Consider the following 19,349-nt stretch of genomic DNA (forward strand, 5'->3'; position numbering starts at 1 on the left):
GAATCGACAGCAGACCTTAGCATGGTGATCACTGGGGATCATACTGCATGTGGGGAGACTTCAACACTAATACTGCAGCAATGACATAAGCGGGTGGGGAGCAGGAAGGAGAGGGAAATGGGAAGTACAAGGTGTGGAGCAAGGAACTCAAACTAGGATACTGAAAAGAGAAATCATCCCTTCGGCTTCCAGTTGAGTCCATGGGTTATTACCAACACATCATTAATTTGTGTAATAGGGTGTGGAACAGACACAACACCTAAAATGTTAGTACTATGGAGCAAGAAAGAGTTTATGGTTTCTGACTCCTGGTTTCCATTTTGTCACAAAGATGACATATTTTAATGGAATTTCCCTAATGCAAGTCAACACTTGGAAAAGCATAGTCACATCTTAAGTCAGGGAAAAAATAATAAAGACTTAGAAAAACGTCCTGCAGCCATATGAGATTTTGAGATTCACTTAATGAGTTAAAGTGTTCCAACTCTCTCTGGGACCACGTGACACATGATTTTTTTAAACCTTTACTTCTTTTAAAATTATAGCAGTGTGTAGAGACCACAGGATCCCTAAAGAAAGAACTTCCAGGGTTGAAGAGTTCCAAATGCAGTCATTCAAAATGGTAGTTAGTAAATATCAACATTAAAAGGGCTAGATGAACAATGTCTTAAGAAATGGAATGTGTCCTGTTGATAAGACTAAAGTGTTTCTCAAATCCCATCTCATTTCCAAAATTCTATCCAAGAAGAGGCCGGTTAATGTAACAAATATACTGTCAGTTTGGGTCTTGTAAACATATTCATGACAAGCACAGGCAGAACAGTGTTTGGTCGCATGGAGTACAGAAAAAGTGATCCAAAGAGGAAGACTCTGCCATGTTTTCCCATCTCTGTCCTTGGGAAAGAGACTGGGTCTTGAGGCATATGTACTTGAAGGTTTGCTATAGGGTGAATCAGGTCTAATTTTACAGGTTCTATCATAGTTGATAGTCACTAGAAAGATATATATCCTTCATGATAACTTTAAAATTTGTAATCTAGCTTTTCTTTGTGCCTTATGAATTTGATTCATGTGAATCAAATGGGTTTTGACTCATGCCAAGTCTGATGGGTTCTGAGGTCATGTCTAGGCTAAATGTGAGAGTTGAGTGATTGCTGAAAGAGGGTTATGAGGGTGATCCATGGGTGCAAAGAGAGAGTGAAGGCTTGTGTGCCATACATAGGCCATTCCAGTTCCTAAATCCTTGTTGAATTAAAAAAAAATCAAAAGCCAAAGATCAGACATGAATCTTCAGTTTACCTACCACTGTTCAGTCATCCCAGAAGATTCAACTAAATACTTTCTTAACTCCAGTGACAGCTATCATGAGTCCTTTTACTAAATGATTATAGATGTGATACAGAGTTGTATATTTCACTGTATGCACACTAGAACGAAATCCTGCAGTAGAAAATAAACTCTGTAAAGAACACTGTATAATCGCATTCGCTCCTGTATCCTTGGGACTTAGAACACAATAGCATCTGGTGCTCAGTAGGTACTTAATACAGTTGTGGAATGAATGAATGATAGAATGAATGAATGAATGAAAAGATCATTGCACTTGGAAATCAACCAAGGTTGGTTGGTTTAAATCCTGGCTCTGCCACCCACTAGACTTGTGACTTGGACAAGGAACACTATTTAATCTCTCTGAGCCTCAGTTTTATCATCTAAAAACTGGCCTACCACCTACCCAGCAGGGTTGTGGTAAGGATGAAATAGGATAATGTATGGAAAAATGGCCTGGCAGAGGCCTTCAAGTTCAAATAAATGCTCAGTAAATGTTAGCTCAATCTCATCTAAATCTAATAATTTCCTTAAAAAAACACCAGCAAACATAAATTAAAATTTGTTCATCACAATTAAACCAATGCCCAAGCAAATTAGTTTAGGAGTAACTGCTGGGAATAGTAAGGATAATTAAAGTTAAGCAGGGATCAAAGACAAGCTTAGATCTTCCAGAACCTGGAGGATTATAAAACAAGTTGCCCATGGATGGAAAACAAGAAAACACAAGTTTGTTCCAATTTCACTAGACACGAATCTGAGGAGGCCAGAGCCTTTAGGATTATTGCACATACCTGTATGTCTTTAGGTGGTATTTTCTATCTCTTATCATGTGAGGTGCTCGAGAGAGAATGGCATTTCGTAAAATTTTTCCAGCCCTGAGGATCTTCTCTGAAGGGACCTGGATTTTAATCAGGTAAAAGGAGAGAAAGAGGAAGAAGGAGAATTTATAGAAGGAAAACAAACCAGATGAATACTTAAATCACTTTCTGACTCTGGCTTGAACAAATGCAACTCATTCACACATTTACACTGTTCACTTGTCTGACATGTCACTGTTTTATTTAAGAACTGAAACACACTGAATACTTATTGTGTCTAGAAAATGTATCCGAGGTTTCCTGATGTGATGCTCTGACATATTGGCCACCTCCAGTGGTTACTTAAGAAGCTAGCTCTGACGGCTCATCAACCCACCTACAACCCATTACCTTGCTAATGGTGTTAGCAGGACGAAGAGGAACGTGAGGTTCAATGAGAGGTGTCTGAAAAATAAAATGTTAAGGCAAAAGAAAATTAAACAAAAAGTTCGCTAAAGAAAATTATGGGTTGGGGGATAATAAGAAACATCCATTTTTATAAAACTCAAAATAGAATTAAAAAAAACAAGAGATAAAATCTGCCTGAATAACTTGAATGCAGAGGCATTCAAAGGGCAAAATTAGACCTTCAATTTGCCAAAATTTAAATATAAATTATTAAAAATGAAAAAAACCAAACAGATAGGAATGATTAGATGTTTGCAGGCTTAATGAGAAGGGAATCAATATCTACTCAAAGCATAACAAACATCAGAGCAGAAGAAAAAGCGAAACAAGATAAACATGTAAGGAGATTAAAATGACCTATCTCAGAGGATAGGGATAGAGTATTGATTTAGAATGGAAATGAGCGATTGCATCCTCTGTCATGCAGTTAAAATTCTTTTTTCTGCAATTTGTACTTTAGGGAAAAAAAGTTTTAATTTTTAAATGATCCTTCTTGGTGTTTTTATGTATTCAAGTTCCTAGAACCCACTGGGACAGCTCGTGTACCATCTCTTTCATTTGCAAAGTGGTGTAGTTTTCAGGATTCCGTGACTGTCAGAACAGCTGTAGGATCTACATGAAGCTCCCACCATTTTCCACATTCTTCAGATGAAGCTGCTGAGTTGGGATCCCAGGAAAATCCCTTGGTACACAGCTACAGAGGTAAGTCCATTAGTCCTACCAAACCCCTCCCTCTAGTTCTCTGTAATATCTGGCAATGGCATTTCCAAAAGGCGGAGAAAGAGATGTGTGGTCAAAGATGGTGGTAGAACCATCAATACGTGGTTTATGCTACTTCCAGAAGACAGGAGATGATGGCAGATTTAGTTATGGGCTTGTGATAGGCAGAATAATGCACACCCCCCCCCCAGATGTCCATATCCTTATCTCCAGAAACTGTGACTACATTAGATTACATGACAAAAGGGACTCTGTAGATGTGATTAAGTGAAGGCTCAAAATAGATTATCCTGGTGTTTCCAGGTGGGTCCAGTGTGATCATATGCGCTCTTAAAAGATGGAAGAGGGAAGCAAAAGCATTATAACGAGAGAGACAGCAGCGTGAGTCAGACTTGGCCTGATTTTGATGTCTTTGCTGATGGAAGAAGCCAAGAACTAAGGAAGAAAGGCAGCCTCTAGAAGATGGAAAAGGCAAAGCAATATATGGATTTTCCCCTAGAACCTCCAGAAGGAATTGACCGCCAACACCTTTATTTTTAACCCAGTGAGACCCATTTCAGACTTCTAACCTATAGCACTGTAGAATTACTAATTTGTGTTGTTTTAAGCCACTAAGCTTGTGGTAATTTGTTACAGCAGTAAAAAACAAACAAACAAACAAACAAACAAGCCCTAATGCAGACATTATTACACTTCATACTAAAAACCCTACGTTTTGCAAATTCAAGCCATTACACTGAAAAGGAATTGGTAGGGGCTCCTGGGTGGCACAGCGGTTAAGCGTCTGCCTTCGGCTCAGGGCGTGATCCCGGCGTTATGGGATCGAGCCCCACCTCAGGCTCTTCCACTATGAGCCTGCTTCTTCCTCTCCCACTCCCCCTGCTTGTGTTCCCTCTCTCGCTGGCTGTCTCTATCTCTGTCGAATAAATAAATAAAATCTTTAAAAAAAAAAAAAGGAATTGGTAGATTTTCCCTCTAGTCCTAATTAAAAAAATAGAATCAACGGAGGAAATAAAAGTCAATATTAATTTAAAATACTTTATGTACCTAAATACAAATATACATGTATAAATATATGCCTTCGTTTTTTATCAACCGCAAATTTCAGATGAGTTGCTGCTTTGATATTATAATAGAATTAAGGAAATGGGGGACAGAATACAAAGCTTTAAGAAAAGCATAGATGAGATGCAGTTTTACTTTGAACGACTGAAATCTCACTAACTTACTTAAACATTTCCATCACCTTCCTGGCATCAAGTAGACTTTTTTTTTCTCCTCTTGAAATCACTAGAGCACAGGTGTCAAGCAATATTATAGCATTTTAGCAGCACACTGTTTACAACCAGCATAGACCAAGGAATGTCAATCTGGTTCAATTCAATAGGAGCTTTAAACAGAGACTGACTTTGCCCCGAAATAGCCCACATTCCCTTAGGGCAGACCTTTAGCTGGGAAAGCGACCGTGCCCTGTGTTTGTACTACTCCTCAAAGAAGAGAGTCGTGTGATCCCAAGTCACCTGAAAAAATGTTCAAAAGTACCAGACCAGCATGCACGAGGGCCCTGGAAATGTGTGTGGTTAAAACATGCTGATTATTTCCGAGCTGTGGGTTCCCAGTAGTCACGTATCCCACTTCTTTACATTATACGGGTTGGTTGACATGTCTAGGACTATGCCTGGTTATGTAAGTAAATTGTGGCAGTGTCTGGTTGTTCCTGAGGATAACAGAAACCCGTTTCTTCGTCTGGTCTTAGAAGAGAGAGGTGCAGGTATGTGTGGTCTAGAGTAGATGGATGTGGGATCAGCTGCTGAGGTGATCTTTTCTTTCCTAGGAAAAAGTTAACTTTCCTTTCAGTAGTATTTGAGAGGCTGGCTGCGAGAGAGGTCAAGAAGATGCCCTTGCTTGAGGATTACTGATGAATATTTATTCTTTGGTAGGTGCAATAAAACATTATTTGAGGACTGAATCTTTTCATTTGTTTCTACAGAAGTGGCTATATTTGAACAAAATGCTAAAAGTGGTCCCTAGGTTAGTTAATTTGTATAGTTCCCTTTTTGATTCCTTGGAACCCTCAAAAGAAAGTATTACGAAAGCAAGGGAAGCATCAGGCTTCAACCAGAATTGTTCCTTTGATTTGCAACTTCTAAAGAGGTAAAATGTACGCAAGGTTGCCATTCAGCCTGGTAATCCTAGTACCGGTTCCAGGACCCAGAGGCTGTTTAATCTGTTGAAAGGCAGTGTTCTCAGAACCTTTTCTGGCTCAAAGATTGTAGGTTTAGGGGTAACACAATGAATGGATGCTTTGAGAAGGGGACAGTCCTTTCATTTAAATAAAACCTCCGAGGAACCCATGCAGGGTGAAAGCAGGGAAAGTTTTATTTTGGGGGAATAAAAATTTGTCTTTGAAAGGGGACACTATACCCAGTTCAGCGAGAATCCATATTCTATGCCTAGCAGCCAGAGGTGGTGAGACAGAGGGCATCCGTGACAGGCAGTCCAGGTCCCTGAGAAACAAAATCTCTGGCCAGTGCTTTCAGGGACCCCTCCATTATGAGTGTGGCTTTATTGCTTTTGGATCCGCTTACTTCCTTTTTGGTTTCCCTTGACTTTCAAGTAAAGTTCCTTTTAAGAATTTCACCTTAGCTGTGCTTTAGAGAAACGAGGAAAGGAATTTCATTTTACAAATGATTAGGTTAAATAGGAGAGGGAAAGAAACAGCATGGTAATATTAGTGAGAATCAAAACAAGGAAAGCAGCTCTAAAGGCAAGACCAAGCATTTCCTATGTCGAGCCTTTTACACCTGTCGTCCGCACATGCACCTCTCCCTGTGCTATCTCACTTTTCCTCGAGAACACGAACGCCAGAGACACATAGGGACTGGGCTCACTCAGCTACTACCTGGAAGATCTGGGGGTGGAATCCAGCTCTACCCCACTCCCGTGTCTATGCTGCAGGTACAATGACCCCATCCCACCTGCACTTTTCTTCGAGAGACATCTTTGTTCACCCTTTGAAGAGTTAATGTTCTGCTTGATTCAAGCCCATTGAGAAAAGCGCAGGTACGACACTTGACCTTATGAGTTTTTAGCAATAAGTATTCACAGTGACCCACTGAGAGGACACATTAGCATTAATGCATCATGCTTGGTCTGAGTTAACTTTTTAAAAAGCATGTTTGTGACAATAAAACATTTGGCATTGAGGAGCTGTCCTACCAGGGCTAGGACAAATATACCAAGGACATGCATAGCAGTCAAAGGGTAAGCAGGATAATGAAACCACTCAGGATCTCCCACAGAGGGAATTCGATGCTGGGAACTGGTTTTATGGATGGTGGAGGAGCTGCGAAGACCAACAGGTGACTGTGAAGCCAAAACCAGATGTCAGCAAAGCAGGAAGCCTTCTGGTGGGGGGACAGAGGGACCAGAGCCTGAGTTGGGCATCCTGGTGGAATCTGGCACCCTGGGGTCCCCCATGTCTCAGAGGGAGAGCCACTGCTAGAGATGCTGCCCTCCCTCCCAATGGCAAGAGGGAGGCAAGACCCCTCCTGCCTTCAATCTCCCTCCAGCCAGAAGCCAGAGAAAGAAGGAAAAGAATTTCATTTACAAATGATTAGGTGACACAGAAGAGGGAAACAAGTAGCACGGTGCTATTAGCGAGATGATCAAAGCAAGAAAACCAGCCTTAAAAGCAGTCATGGCCAGAGGAGCCTGGGAAACCCTCTCGGCAGAAGCTGCTCTTCTTGTGATGCACAGATGAGTGCAGGAAGGGCAAGAACTGCTGGCAGGACACACAGACCCAGGATGCGCAGAGCAGGGTGGTGGCAGTGGCCACGGAGTGGGGACAGGGAATCACCCTTTCGCGATTCCACATCCTCCCAGGCACTCTTCCTGTCGGACCACAGGCAAAGAAGGTGGACAGTGAGCTAGCAGGCTGAGGCTTCGTTAATGCCTCCTTGGTCTGTTTCCTAGGCTGCCCGATGTTTTGTCCTATAGCCAGAAAACACACATCACAAATAAGCCCTAAAAGGAACAGACTCCTCTCCGAGTAAACTGCATACATTTCAACACATTAATCATGTGTTGAGGATAAAAATTCTTCTTCCCCACCTGGGCATGAGGGAATCCAAATTGGTCTGTAAAAATATGATCCTAAAAAGCTAGGCAGAGAGAACAGATAAAGACAGAGGTATTCAGCTTTCTCTCTGCTTTTCTTGGCTTTCTCCACCAAAGACTTCCCTCAGGATTGACCGTAATTGGTTTTTGTTTGTTTCTGGAGAGGGAATGCATTCTACTGCTTTTTATTATATTTATATTACTACTGAAAAGGAGAAACAGTAAGGGAAAATATTCCTTTTGGCACCAGAGCCAATTCAGAAATACTAATCAGGTGATGAAAAATAGGAATTTAGCCTCCATTACAAAATGCACAATAACTCCCCAGTAGATTATAATGAGGTATAAGGCACGGTAATAGGTCTTCTGAAAAACCATATTCAGGCCCTTTTGAAAGGGGGTAATTCATTTTACTCGAGTGTTTGCTCACAGAAGCCTTTTGCAAGGCACAACATTTTAAGCCAAGAGTTAAGAATAACAAGCTAGATTGGGACACGAAGCTCATGGCAAACTCTGGCAACCCAGCACAGTAAAAAGTCGCATAAGTCTATGTCCAGCTTAATGCAAGTATTTACTGAAGGTGTGTTGTGTGCAGAGCAACAATAGGCTAAAGGAGGGGCTGGTGAACTACCGGGTTTGAACGAGCTCTTGATCTTGATGGGAAGAGAAACTTCAGTGGGTTGAACAATGAGGGAGGCAACAGGAGTCAATGAATAAAAGCAAAGACATTCTGGATTTCAAATTCCTCCTTTCCAATTTCAAGTGGGAAATTTCCAGGAGCTAGGGAAAATAATATTCAACTTTTTAGTGGAAACGATATACTCTTAGGAGTTACATTCCTTGGCATTTCAGAATAATACAACTAAGACCCCTTAGAAATGTACGTCTCGTTCTTGTAATAATTAGCATCTGTGTCAGCACTCTTTGGCTGACTAGACGAAATTAAAGAAGGGACTAAGTCAGACTTATAAACAGATTTCACCACTCTGAAATAACTACGTAAGTTTTTCCACTTGTTGAATAATGGAAAAATCATCTATAGAGCTCTTTGGCTTCCATCTATAGGCCTCTTTTTTTTTTTTTTTCTTTTTCAAGTCTTTCTTAAAGTTCTTAGTTTAAAACTGGGTTATAGATTTCCAGTTTCAGCTTCCACATGTACAAAGGTTGAAAGTTGCTACTCCTGTCCCTATAACAAGAAAAAGCTAAACAAGGTGAAAATGACTTTTGTGGGGCCCGTCAGAGAACAGAGATCACAGGGCAAACTGCTGCCCCCAAATCTGGGGAGATAAGGGAATCCAGGGTCAAACTTGAGATTTGCCCACCTGGAACAGAAGTCACAGACTGGCAGGAATCCTCAAATGATGTTCAGTTAAGAGAAGCTTTAGACTGATGTGGCTCTAATGCCACAGCTGCCTGCTTACATACGCAAACCACAATCTATGCCTACCAATGCCTCACGGTGGCAAGGGTGAAACCGAGGCACAAGCAAGCAAACAGCCAACTAGGTTTGGAGCCACAGTGAGTCAATAACTTCCTTACTTTGCTTCCACCTTTTCTGTATCAAAGTATCTCCCTGAGATCCTGTCAGTGAAGCGCTCCTGACCACTGTTTGGTGCTGCCAGATACAAATCAATTTTTGCTCAAAAAAACCCTTTTAGTATGCCTCAGTTTATGTTTTAAGAATGGTAATTTTGATGAATTGCTGAAGTGACTTGAGAGTGAGAAACTCCTGGGGTGGGCAATCTTAGGTGGGCCCCCACACTTTTGTGGGTTTTACCTCCTGGAACTCCACTAGGTTCTCTCCGTGAAGAGCCAGAAAAGATCTCCTAGGGTCTCTGGCAGGAGAAGGGCAGAGAGTGGGCTGTGAAATACACCCAAGCATTCTCCATAACAAAGGCCTACTCTCCAGGGAGAAGACTTTACTAGAGTCTTATCTCAGCTGGGGGAGGGCATTGCTCTGACTCTAGCCCCCTCTAGGCTTCCTCTCTTACCTAAAGAGGAAAGAGAAGCTATGAAACAGCTGTGACGGTCACAGTGCAGGGACACAGACCTACTAAATGACTGAGACTTAATGATAACATTACAGGACACTCCTCTTCCCCCACAGAACCCCAACATACCAGTATAAAAACAGTGGATCACAGCCAAAGGAGTTCTGACATGCAGACTCTACCTAAGGAGGGAGTTCTTGGGGAAGCCCAAACACAACAGAGACAAAAACTAGAGGAATTTGAAGACTTTGGCATCTATAGCTACAGCAAACATTAAACAATGCCCAGCCCCTAGCTAGATTAACATAAAACCTCACAGTAAGACCTATTTATCTCAGTTCCTATTACTCAGTATATTACATCTGTCTTTCAACCAAAAATTACAAGGCATACTTAAGGCAAGGAAAAACAGTCTGAAGAGACAAGGTAAGAATCAGAGCCAGACTCAAATATGACACAGGTTTTAGAATTGTCAAACAGAAAGTTTAAATTAACTATGACTAATACATTAACAATAGAATTGTATTCCATTAATTATGCTAAGAAGAAAAGTAGACCATATGCAATAGTGGATTGGGTTATATAAACAGAGAGATAGAAACTCCAAGAAAGAAACGTCTTCCTTCCTGCTTCCTCTGTTGACCAGCACAGAGAAAGCAGAGCAGAAAGGGGCAGGTGTGGGAGAAGGCACACTACACCTCTCTACTCACTAGTCACATTTCTTCAGAGACTAGATGTCAACAAAAGCTACAAGTTTTAATGAATCCAGTAAGTTATTTTGTAGATATTGACAAACCGATATTAAAGTTCATGTGGAGGGGCGCCTGGGTGGCTCAGTCATTAGGCGTCTGCCTTCGGCTCAGGGCGTGATCCCGGTGTTCTGGGATCAAGCCCCACATCAGGCTCCTCTGCTGGGAGCCTGCTTCTTCCTCTCCCACTCCCCCTGCTTGTGTTCCCTCTCTCGCTGGCTGTCTCTCTCTGTCAAATAAATAAAATCTTAAAAAAAAAAAAAAGTTCATGTGGGAAGGCAAAAGACCCAGAATAGCCAACACAATATTGAAGAAGAGGAACAAAAGTTGGAGGACTGACACTGTCTGACCTTTAAGATTTACTATAAAGCTACAGTAATCAAGATAGTGTGGTGTTAGCAAAACAATAGACAAATAGCTCAGTGGAAAGAGTAGTTAGCTCAGAAATAGATCTACATAAATAGAGTCAACTGATCTTTGACAAAGGAGCAAAGGCAATACAATGGAGCAAAGGCAGTCTTTTCAACAAATGGTGCTGGAACAACTGGACATTCACATGCAAAAACAAAAGAATATAGACCTTAGACCCTACACAAAAAGTAACTCAAAATGGATCACAGATCTAAACGTAAAATGCAAAACTATAAACCTCCCAGAAGGCAACACAGGAGAAAACCTAGGTGACCTCGGGTATGGTGATGACTTTTTGGATACACCAAAGGCACAACAATGAAAAAAATAATTGATAAACTGGCTTCATTAAAATTAAAAACTTTTGCACTGTGAAAGACAATGTCGAGAATGAGAAGACAAGCCTCAGACTGGGAGAAATATTTGCAAAAGACATATCTGATAAAGGACTATAATCCAAAATACACAAAGAACTCTTAAAACTGAACAGTAAGAAAACAACCTGATTTAAGAATGTACCGAAGACTTAAACAGAAACCTCACCAAAAGATACAGATAGCAAATAGGCTTAAGAAAAGATGTTCCTCATCATATGTCATCAAGGAAATGCAAATTAAAACAACAATGGGTCACCACTACATACCTATTAGAATGGACAAAATCCAGAACACTGACAAGACCAAATGCCAGCAAGGATATGGAGCAACAGGAACTCTCATGCTCTGCTGTGGGAATGCAAAATGGTGTAGCCGCTTTGAAAGGCTTTGAAAGCCACTTCGAAAGTTTGGCATTTTCTTACAAAACTAAACATACACTTGTCATGTGATCTAGCAGTCGTGCTCCTTGGTAATTACCCAAAGGAATTGAAAGCTAATGTCCACACTCAAAAAAAGTGAAATAAGCCATCTGAAAGGACTATATATTATTCCAACTATCTGACGTTCTGGAAAAGGCAAAACTATGGAGATTATGTTAAAAATATCAGGAGTGACTGACTTTCCCAGTGGATAGAGCATGCAATTCTTGATCCCTGCGTGTTGTGAGTTCAAGCCCCACGTTGGACATAGAGATTAAAAAAAAAAAAAAATCGGTGTTGTCAGGGATTGGGGGAGGGATGATAGGCAAACACAGAGGATTTTAGGGCAGTGAAAATTCTTTGTATGATACCGTAAGGATAGATATAGGTTATTATATATCTGTATATCTGTATATATCTATGGGTTCAAACCCATTAGAATGGTACAACACCAAGAGTGAACCATAATACATGCTATGGATTTTGGGTGGTTATGATGTATCAGTGCAGGTTCATCAGTTACAACAAATGTACCACTCTGGTGGGGAATGTTGGTAACAGGGGAGGTTACACAGGTGTAGAGGCAGAGGACATATGCTAAATTTCTGTGCCTTTTCCTCAATTCTTCTGTGAACCTTAAGATGCTCTAAAAATAAGGTCTCAATATAAAAAATTGACAAGACTAATCCATAATAACTGAAATAATAGTTTTAGGGACGAAAGAAACAAAATAATTTATGGATTAAGACTGAGGTATTTTTATGGTTGCCAAGTACCAGTAAGAAAGAAAGTATTCCACTCAACAGTTAAGAGTGGTTATTGGAGAGAGGGGGTTATTTCACGTGTATATCTCACTGAGTTGAGACTCCTCAATCCAACCAAATCAATATGCATATTCATGTTTTTAAAAAGTGGCTTTTAAATTGTGGGAAAGTGAAGTCTATAGTTTAGCCTCAGGTTATAGTTTATTTGGTCAGGTTTATAGATCAGAAGAGACTTCAAGTGTACTGAAGGCTGCTTGGTGAGTCCATGAAACTGGAACAAAGAAGTGCCTACAGGAAAAGGTTGCCCAGATGCTTGCTTATGTTAACTGGTCTGGGAGTGCTATTTTCTAGCAGGTGCTAGCAGATGGTTTAAGTCTCTCCAGCATATCCTAATGCAATGTGGCAAGATGACATGTTTTTAGAATGATTCTGTCAAGCCCTAATCTACAATAAAGATTGTTTCTAATTTCTTCTAGTAGTGGGAGAGAACCTCAATTAGTTACTAATCTTTCTTTTCACGTATAGGATCTTCTGAGTGTTTGCTTTCTAGGAGGTGTGTCTTCATGTCTATTAAATACTCGTAAGCCAGGTATTTGGAGGCAAAAAATGAAATGCTAACATTCTGGAGAGGTACCCATTTTTATCAGTTGGAATTGTTCTCTTTGAGATCATACAGGAAGTGGTTCATTTTTTTCCTTATGAATTGACCTGATTAGGCACAGATTTTCTTATAGTGATAACACCAATATATTACTAGTAAATCTTCATTTCAGTAATCGGAGCAAAGAGACACAAAATAAGTCAACCGTAATATTCCACAGAGGTCACTGTCCACTGTGGCCTGTTTACCCTCACAACTGTGATTTTCATGAAAATATATAAACTTATGGGTTATTACACTTGCTTTTCCTCCTCTTTCTACAAATTTAAGCCTTGTTCATCATTTCCCCTCTCTTCCATTACAAGAAATTCTGTCAATGAAGTCAGAATTAAGCACTGCCTAGCTGCCTATTCCAAATTTGGGAATAGAATGTTGAGCACTTTTGGGAAACAAAGTGAATGTAAGATTTAGAGACATGGTTCAATTCCCAGAAGTTTTATGGGATTAGTGCTCATTAATAAAAGATTTAGAACACCCTGACATTCCTTTTTATAACCTCAACTTTAAATCTGGGTATGGTGTGTACCAGAAGTTAACATTTATTTAATAGTTTAAAATAGAATGAATATAGGGGTGCCTGGGTGGCTCAGTTGGTTAAGCATCTGACTCTTGATTTTGGCTCAAATCATGATCTCAGGGTTGTGAGATCAAGCCCAGCATTGGACTCCACGCTGGGTGTGGAACCTGCCTAAGGTTCCCTCACTCCCTCTCCCTCTGCCCCTCCCCACCCCTAAAAAAAAGAGGGTGATATAGAAACACTATGGTTGAAACTCTACTTTCCCTGAAGCCAGGGGATCAAGATCTTGCTGGGTACAGTTCAAAAGCCGGAGAAAAGTTTGCATAACACATTTTAGAAAAATCTCTTGTGCTGAAGATGTTCAATTAATTGACCCACACAAGCCAATATAAATATATATTCTGTCCCCTACTCCTCTTCCACACAAATGGTATACAGATTGGCCTGACCCTGCTCTTTTTCACTTAATGTGTCTTAAAGATCTTTTCATATCAGAACATAAAAAGCTACCTCACCCCCCCCTTTTTTTGGTGTTCCTACATGCACTTTTGGGTATGCCATTGCACACATATGATAGACAATTTATTTAACAATCATCTATTGATAAACACATAGCATTGTTAGCCTGAATCTACTGTATGCATAATGAAGGATAAAGCACATAAGAAATTATGACATATCTAAATTTATCATCCCTGTGTCCTTGAAAACCCAGAATTCTCACTGTGGAAGAAAAGAGATATATTAGGCTTCAAAATAATGACCAAACCAATAACATGAACATCTTGAGTTTGGAAATCAGGTCTTCTTGGGAGAAATGGCTGATTCCTGGGGCAGGGAATGTGTAAGATGAGGTTGGCACATATTGTCATGCTCTGCCGTCCTGTAGTACACAGCATCCCCGCCCCACATCTGGCACTCTTTGGGCCTCTTTCTACAAGTGTGGCACTTACCACACTTGGCATTTTATATACTTGTTTCTGGTCTGTCTTCTCCACTGAAATGTTAGCTCCATAAGGACAAGAACTTGGTTTTGCTCACTGTTCTCTCCCCCAGCTCTTGGCAGCTACTCGACAAGTATTTATCTAATGAATGGAAGAATTTTTTCATTGATTCATTCTTTCCAGCAGATTTTGCTTGTAGGTGAGTGAAGAGAAAACTCTGTGAGAGATGGGAAGGGGTAATTTATGTTCAGGTGGGGGGGGGTTGCGAGGAGTTGGTAAGGAATAAATTATGTGTTCAGGTATATGAAGGAGTGTTGAGAAGAAAATGACTGGCTGCTTCCTTTGCCACTGTGGCATGAAGAAGTGGTTTCAAGGACTTGCAGTTGAGTAGAAACTTCTTGATGGAGAGGACTATTAAGTTATGCCTCTCTCCCCCTGCCTTTAGTTTTTTCAACAGGCTGGGTTCTGTGTCTGATAAAATGAGGATAAAAATCAGTGCTTCTCAAATTTTAATATCTGTATGAATCACATGGGGGTCTCATTAAAATAGAGACTTTAATTCCATTGGTCTGGGGTGTGACCTGAAATTCTCCATTTCTGCCAAATGATGTTGATGCTGCCGGGCTGCGAACCACACTTAGAGCATCTGGGAATTAGATGACTACTAGTAGCACCCTTTGAATCCATAATGTCATAATCCCTTATAAAATGTTATGAGTGCTTCTTGAAGATTGGATCTAGTTGATGCAATCATGAGGTCATCACCCTGACAACATTTATATTACTGAAATAAATCAGTATGTTTTCTAGTTAAGGGAATAATTTCCAAACCACTTTTATTACCTTTATACTCAAGGACCTTCCAAGAAAATTAAATGCTTACAATTTATTAAAGAAAATGTATCTGGTCTCTAGGGGTATTTGAATAATATACTTAACATCCACAAATAACACACTTTAAAATTTCTAAATTACAAATAACTCATCTCAACCAAATTTGTTTACATAAACAATAAGGTTTCCAAGCATAGGTGTAACACAACATGATCTTTATATTATACTCCTCAGGGAGTAAGGTGAAAAGTGATCGCATTCAATATTTATGAAATTAGTATTTGAAAATGAGGGAGTGTTTACAATATGAATCTAAATATCAATGGCATAAAGTAGTTTTAGACTTTGCTGTGTATCTCAGTCTCTGTCCTTATTCTATACGGTTGAGGCAGAACAGGAATTTATTAAGGGACAGTAAAAAATTCAAAGAATCTCTGTAAAAGCCAAGAGACAAGCTGAGAAATGCCCCAGAAATGACCTGAGGAACCAGGCACAGACCACACTGCGGGTTCCCTCGGCCCAGCCTCACGGCCTCTGCCGCGGGGCATCACTGAGACTCACTAAGTGTACACAGTGGATCCCAGAAACTCCGCCGCTCACCCTAAGACCCAAACTTTCCCCTGCTACCCTCACCAAAAGAAATGGATTCTGCAAAGACTGGCAGAGTTTGGGTCACATGCTTGAGCTTTAATCTGTGGTACTAAACTTCTAAAAACTGAACTTTGATAAATTCCAAAGTTTGCATCCCCTCCCCATCAAAAAAGCCCCAAAACAAAAACAAACAAAAAACCCAGGAGAAATAGCTACTAACCTGGGTTGTTAAAACCTAAATGTAGAGAAGGGATTTATACATATAAACATGTATATTTATATAATACATAAACAAAATTATATCTACCTTACCTATCCTGAAAAAAAGGCAAAGTCCCCATCTCTTAAAAATTTGGAAGTATTTTCAAACAATAACCCTTACAAACTCATTTAGTATAAATTAATCTTTAAAATTATGTAACATAATAACACACTTATAACATATAACCAACTACCATGTTACGTAATTCCATCTTCAATAAAAACACGCAAAAATCAGTTTTTTCCATGGATATTTGAGAACGTCCTCTGTACTGTACTAAGGTGATGCATTAGATCCAAAGGGAATTATTCTGGTAAATTACACTAAGCTTGGTTATAATGCTAGGTTTGGAAAACAAAATGTTTAAAAAAATGAGATTGGTCCAATTAGAGACACCCTCTGATACAACCTGAGAAGGTATAGAAACTACTTCAAAAAAAATGAGCCCACGACAGGTGATTTTTCTCATTCTTTGTGCTTTGAAGATTTATAATCAATGTATTAGATGAAACAATTTAAATGACCATCTGGGGAGATTCGAGATCGGGTAAAAGTGTTCCTGAATTCTTGATATTGAGGAATTTCCCACAGATGTGCATTTCCTACAGACGTCAATTGTGTCCTGAGCTGACCTTTGGGCCCCTCTGCTTTTCCTGAATCCCTGTTACTGCAAGCATCTCACTGCTACAGCCACAGTTACGTACAGATCTGTTTCTCCAAGTACAACGTGAGCTCCTTAACATAAAAAATTGTGTCCTTGTTATCTTGAAATCCCTGTGGTGCTTTGTTCATAGAGATTATTCATTAAATATTTATGTGATGAATACGTGGAGAAATCTCTGCGGAGCTTTCACCTGGCAGCGGTATGAAAAGAATGGAAAGAATTTTTCTTCTTTTCATTTCCCAAATTCCAGTTTTGCTCTTCAAGGCTGGACATGGAAAAACTAATAAGTTTATTGGCTGTTGGCAATCAATTTATGGACCATTTTCCTTTTGCTTTTTCTTTCCTGGTTATAACATTTCTCTTCAGTTCAAAATCTAAAGTAAGGTGTTTCAGGCTGGAAGGGAGAAACACTCATTTCAAGTTGACCTTTGTTATTTCCTTCAGATCAAGGAAGATCTAGAAAGCAGTTTGTCCTAGAAATATGAACATAGCCATTCTGTATTCTGTATTCAAACTAATAAATATTAATGTGAACAAATTAATCAATTAAGACAAAAATTTCCAACAGGAAAACACAAATACGTTTTCCTGGCTTTTAAATGCATGCTTTGCAAAATGCCCCAAGCCATTATTTTAATAGCATAGTAATTCGCAGTTGGGAAAGGTAAAATAATTACCATGGAAAAAAAAGAGTTCTTTGTCCTACACTCGGAATTGAAAATCATGCACTAAATTGACTTTTATACAGTCTTCTGCATGTAGGTGTACTTGTTGGTATTGATGGGAAATTTTAAAAGATTTCTTTCTCTGTCTCAAGCAACCCAGTAGGCTAAAGCTATAACAAACACAATTTTAGTGCCCATACAGGCCAGGAACATACAAATGATTTCGATAACCTTTAAGGGCTCAGAAACCTGATAGCAGCAGCAGTACCTTTGATTTATGTTATGCGAAATTCCTGGAATAGCAAAAACCATTGATGTTTTCAAGAAACCTTTTGAGCCTTTACAAAGCTCATCAAAATAAAACCCATCAAAGTACTGAACAGCCTATCCTATAAAATATGAAAACAAGGCAGGAAAGCATACATTACTACATTGAGATACCAGTTCATTTCACAGCTGGCTTATAAACCAGGTTCCCTAAACACAGTCTCCTTTCTTTTTCTCTTTTAATCATCAAGTTGCACCAGTGCAGATGATGGTGTCAATGAGATATGCAAACTGTGTATCTTAAAAGGCCAAAGAAATAAGTAGTGTAATATATGGAACTTTTAACATTTCATTACACTCATATTTTTCTTCTTTTCCCTTTCTACATTTTTCTAATTTTCTGGAGTGTGCATAAGAAGAAACCCAAACTTTAAAGCCTTACTGTTACTGGAGAAGTAATAAGCTTATGGAGGCTTAATCATACTTTAGAAACCTGGCATTTCTACCTCAGGGTCGGCAGCTTTTTATCCGAAGTAATTTGAAAGGCTTTAGAAATACTTGAAACATCTGCAAGTACAATGAGAAGGAATCAAATGTTATTGTGTTCTTTTATTGTAGAAACTTAAACTGTGGACTTTTTTTTTTTTTTTTTTTGGAAATAAGATGAGGATTCTAGCTCCCACTCTGGATGTATTTTCACAGTATCTCTTGGAAGGTGAAATGTTCGGGTGCACATAGCAAAGCTTCTACAGCCCCTTGATTAAAGCTTTCAGCCAGACTGGGATTAATCATTGTAAGATTTGGTAATTAACAGGCTGTTGTTAGGAAAACACCAAGTATCTCATTCTCATCTGCTTCCGGCACATGAGGGTCCAGATTCTGGAAGGGTTGTTCTGCAGCCCTGAACTAGAACAGCCGAAGTGTGGGAATGGAGTCACGACTTGCTGTAGGGGGAGCATAGGCCTGCTCTGGGCACCCACCCAAGACAGTGAGAGAGGACTCCACTGCTCACCTGTTTTCTTGTCTCAACCTCTACCTGGCATTAGAAACACTACAAATCTCTGCTTGGTGCAGCTTAAAATTAAAGAAATGGTAGGCTGCATTTTAAAGTAAATCTTTTCTGAGTAAAGACAAAGTTTCATTCTTTTCACACAGTGGGGTTCCCTCCAGAATGCAGAGGAGGGTGTAGTACCAGGAAAGGGAAGGAAGGAAGGAAGGGGACAGCCTCAGCTGTTCACATGTTTTGGCTGGAAGTGAGGGAAACACTCTCCAAGTGATTTAATCTTGTACTAAATTATCTTATTTCAAAACTTTGTAAGTCAAATGTCCTGGGTGGTTCACTATGCCTGAAAACACCATAAATAATTGTTCTGTTATTAGTTGGTAGTATCATTGCTTTTTCTTACTTACTTAGCCATTTAGAGAATTACTTCTCTCTAATTATCATTAGCAGTTTAACCTCTGTGATCTTACAGTATTTTCAAAGGAGCCCACAGGAATCTTTATGAAGGTAAAGGGCAGAGAAAACTCTGAGACTAAACAGTTCATGTGAAAACTGTTCTCAGGATATAAAAGTCATCACAAACTGGGGTGAAGGACAAGATAGTGAAAATGGTTTTCTTTTCTGACTTGGGACTTTGGGTAAGGGAAGCTATTCCGTTATTTTCTCTTCTCATCTGCCTCAGGTCCTCCAGAATAGGAGGACAGAAAAGAAGACAAAGAAGGAAGGTTTGAGGATTCATCCTACAAGAGACTATTCCAATCTCAGGGGAGGATAAGAATAAGTATTTATTGAAT

At 39.7% G+C, this 19,349-nt stretch overlaps 1 protein-coding gene across 1 annotated transcript in view; it reads right to left on the reverse strand.

The window, feature by feature from the left end:
* The window catches only part of RAPGEF4 (Rap guanine nucleotide exchange factor 4), a 275,140-nt gene that overhangs the window by 82,111 nt on the left and 173,680 nt on the right, over positions 1-19,349 (reverse strand). The window contains exons 7-8 of the mRNA XM_040643867.1: positions 2,541-2,594; positions 2,124-2,230 (exon numbers count right to left, since the gene is read on the reverse strand). Coding sequence (XP_040499801.1) covers positions 2,124-2,230; positions 2,541-2,594 — 161 coding nt within the window. The remainder of the gene's footprint in view (positions 1-2,123; positions 2,231-2,540; positions 2,595-19,349) is intronic.

The sequence above is a fragment of the Ursus maritimus genome, unplaced genomic scaffold, assembly GCF_017311325.1.
Source record: "Ursus maritimus isolate PB19 unplaced genomic scaffold, ASM1731132v1 scaffold_1, whole genome shotgun sequence".
Lineage (NCBI taxonomy): Eukaryota > Metazoa > Chordata > Mammalia > Carnivora > Ursidae > Ursus > Ursus maritimus.